Source organism: Ascaphus truei, chromosome 3 (assembly GCF_040206685.1).
Source record: "Ascaphus truei isolate aAscTru1 chromosome 3, aAscTru1.hap1, whole genome shotgun sequence".
NCBI classification, from domain to species: domain Eukaryota; kingdom Metazoa; phylum Chordata; class Amphibia; order Anura; family Ascaphidae; genus Ascaphus; species Ascaphus truei.
This window is the reverse complement of record NC_134485.1, coordinates 424,249,612-424,253,134: the sequence shown is the minus strand read 5'-3', so window position 1 is coordinate 424,253,134 and position 3,523 is coordinate 424,249,612. Positions and strand designations below refer to the sequence as shown.

General features: G+C 37.9%; 1 protein-coding gene across 1 annotated transcript in view; it reads left to right on the top strand.

The window, feature by feature from the left end:
• The window catches only part of PDE2A (phosphodiesterase 2A), an 818,679-nt gene extending 817,026 nt beyond the window's left edge, over positions 1-1,653 (top strand). The window contains exon 31 of the mRNA XM_075593270.1: positions 1,563-1,653. Coding sequence (XP_075449385.1) covers positions 1,563-1,653 — 91 coding nt within the window. The remainder of the gene's footprint in view (positions 1-1,562) is intronic.
• The last annotated feature ends 1,870 nt before the right edge of the window (positions 1,654-3,523 follow it).

Sequence of the window (3,523 nt, the reverse complement as noted above, 5' to 3'; positions counted from 1 at the left end):
ATTGTTCCACGATTTATAAATAATACTACCTATTACGCATTTACATCCCGGGCAACGCCGGGTCTCTCAGCTAGTATATATATATTATATATATATATATTATATATATATATATATATATATATATATATAGCAGAAAATAGCCGTGTTAGTCCAGTTGCGATAGTGCAGAACTCATTTATTCTGCAATATATATATATAATATATATATATATATATATATATATATATATATATATATATATTATATATATATATATATATATATATATATCCTCCAACAATTTGTGGAGAGGCACCTGTGTACAAAAAAATGGGCACCCCTGAAATACCTGGAAATGTGCTAGTAGCAGTTATTCTCATACAGTATACAATCAGCATCCCTTTCTCCCGATATGTCAGGTTATGGAGGGAGATAGCTCCCCCTAGAGGCATGTCCTATGTAACGCATCGTTAAATCTGCATGAGATATAATGGAGCTCTGCAGTTTGGCGTTGTTACAAGGAACACCTCTTTTTGCATATCATTAGCCCTTGCGTCGTTCGTAATAGCTCACGCAAGGGGGCCCGTTATGCTGAAAACAACACTTAACACTGCGTTAGTGAGCTTTGCAGATGCCCATTAGCACTTAATGTGTTAACCTAAGTGAATGCCTCGTTAAGTCAATAACGGGCCTAGGTGGATCTGGGCCAAAGAGCTGACAACACAATCTCCCCAAGAAACGAGTAAAACATCAATGATATTGGGACATCGTCATAACACCCCTAGGTTGCTACTTATTATGGTGTTTCCCCAACGTCATGGGATACTCAAAGAGTTAACCCACTCACTGGAACAAAAATCCAGGGGATACAGAGGAAAGGGTCCCTTATAGACCGGTATAATGGCGACGGAAGTGAGAGGGACATATGATTTTATTGTATAGAGAAAAACCATGGAGAACAGTGATATTGCATTGTGTTATGTGTGTATATATATATATATCTGCAAGAAAAAAGACAACAGCGCGAAACCCTCGTGCATTACCAAAAATAGGAGTTTATTATAAGGTAAAAAATGGTAATGCGCACTTACAAGAAAACAAGAGGTAACAAATCACATAAGGGTTTCTTTGCTTATAAGAGGTACAATACCACTGCTGAGGCTTGAAATCATCTGGCACTCTGTTTGTAGGAAAAGTCAGTGTTTGTTGGTGTCAAATGACACTGGCTCCAACTTCCAGACAGCACCAATGTGCTCAGCTTTCCTCCAGCCTCTATATATATAATTACATTTTAGTAGCACTGTTAGTGGTACACACAGTTCAAAGGTTGTGCACCATTTATAAGGGACCCTTTCCTCTCTCTCCCCTCTGTGAATTCTTGTTCACCCCTCGCCCCCCCATTTCCCTTAGGTTGCACCTTTTGAGGCAACACCGAACACTACTATTACCGGAATTTTTTGCCGAGTGGTGGGGTCCTCTAAGTTTATATAGGGTTAACCCATACACTGCCAGTGGGGCCTGCAATACACTGACCAAGTGAATATGCTCAATAAGCTTTTTTTGTGTTGTATACATTAAGGCCGCGTTACTGTCCTATTGTGTCAAAAAGCACGGTCAGCAAACTGGAGAAAGTTGTTAAAATCACCAAAACTATATTTAGTTCCAAATAAAATATTGCAGATGACAACTTTTCAAGCACCATCCTATCTCCCATACATGGCTAACACCTATCAATATGTTCCAGGGGAGCCCCCTAGAAATGTGGCAGCTTAAAAGGGGACTTTCAGGATGAAAGTGGACTAAGAAGAGTAACATGTTTAATAGCGTAAAGGGGTATTGGCTCTTGCCTGTTTTGTTCTAATCAATGCAACAGTTCTATACATTTACGGCAATTATCTAAGCTGCCAAATCGATCCGCTCTCCCTTGACCAATCAGTGAAGTTCTTCCTTTTCGGGGTTCACATTATGGCTGCCCATCTCAAAGCGATGTGGTTTTTGGAATTGGTTGCTGTAGCAACTCAAGGAAGCTAAATACATTAAATATCAATAAAAAGGGTATAAAGAGTGAGAAAAAAAACATGCAATGTTATCTAATACTGTACTACAGAAGTGATTTCTTAAAAAAAAAAAATAAACATGGTATTTTGAATCTAATGATTCTTAAAATGGAGTTGATTTTACATTTTGTTTCTAAAATAAAAATCAGAAAAATATTAAAAAAAATTTCCATACGTTTAACTTTCCCATGGAAGATAAATTGCTTTGGACGGTTCTTTACGATCATTACCTAGGAGACTAAAGAATTTAAATACCAGGAAGTATTGGTGCTACGTTTAACCCGTATCCCAGGAAGCAGGGGGTGAGGGGCTCCCGGAACGGAAATGAACATGGTTCAATACAGGTTAAAAAAGGGAGGAACAAGTTGGAGAAAAAGCGGAGCACTTTCCAGGATGAAGAACGAATCCAGAGGGGGCTCACTCATAAAAAAGTAGAACATTTATTGGATCATACAAAAATACCTCAGAGAGGCAGCATCACACAACGCGTTTCGCACGCTTCAGCGCTTCATCAGGGTGTAAAAAAAGGGGGAGACTGCTGCTGACCTGTAACCCCTTTTCTATCAGAGAAGCCTACCGCGTATTGGGTTATAAAGCGTCGCTGAACCCGAGCAGCAAATTCATTAATAAGCAAACAAATAAAAAAATATATATATTTTAATTGAATTTTGCAAAAGGCAGGAGATATTCACTGACTCCGCTCTACGAAATATTTAGTAAATGTTTTTTTACAGAATTTACTCAGTAGGGACTATTATTTGGTTTACTTTCTATCCTCAATTTCTCACATGCTACTGTATGTGTTTTCATATATGTATCCCTCTGGTCGTGTGCTACATATAGTCCCAGAGCATTTTCTTTGATACTTGAGCTGTATACATCCTCGTCCATGTGCCCAGTACAGAGCCATACAGTACCCTCATCAGGACTAGAGGTGATGGATTTCTAGAAGTGACCCCACAGTTATATTTGTCATTTTTTACACAACCCCTCTGAATATTTTGGAAAACGGAGGTGGTCCCCTTAGTTCTAGGAATCAGAGATAGATAGATAGATAGATAGATAGACAGACAGACAGACAGACAGACAGACAGACAGACAGACAGACAGACAGATAGATAGATAGATAGACTGTATGATGATTTTGGTGCCGTTTCCATACAAGTGTCTTCACTTTTTAAAATTTTTACTTCAAATAAGCATTACATTTGTATCTTCCTGGAAATGTCTTTATATGATTTACTCTTGAAAAGACTATTAAATATTTTTTGTTGAGTGCTATTTATATACTGTAATCTCCTTTTTCTGGTTTTGTTCAACTGCTGTTTCAAAGAACTGCTATTAATCACTAGTCTTTTGGAAACGTTGAATGTCTAATTGTACAATTGTTTAATTGTAAAGTTCTAATGAATTCCTGAGCTGACTTTGTGGTTTCTAGGGGTGCTAAAAGCTGCAGTTCAAGCAATATCCTACATGTGTTTTT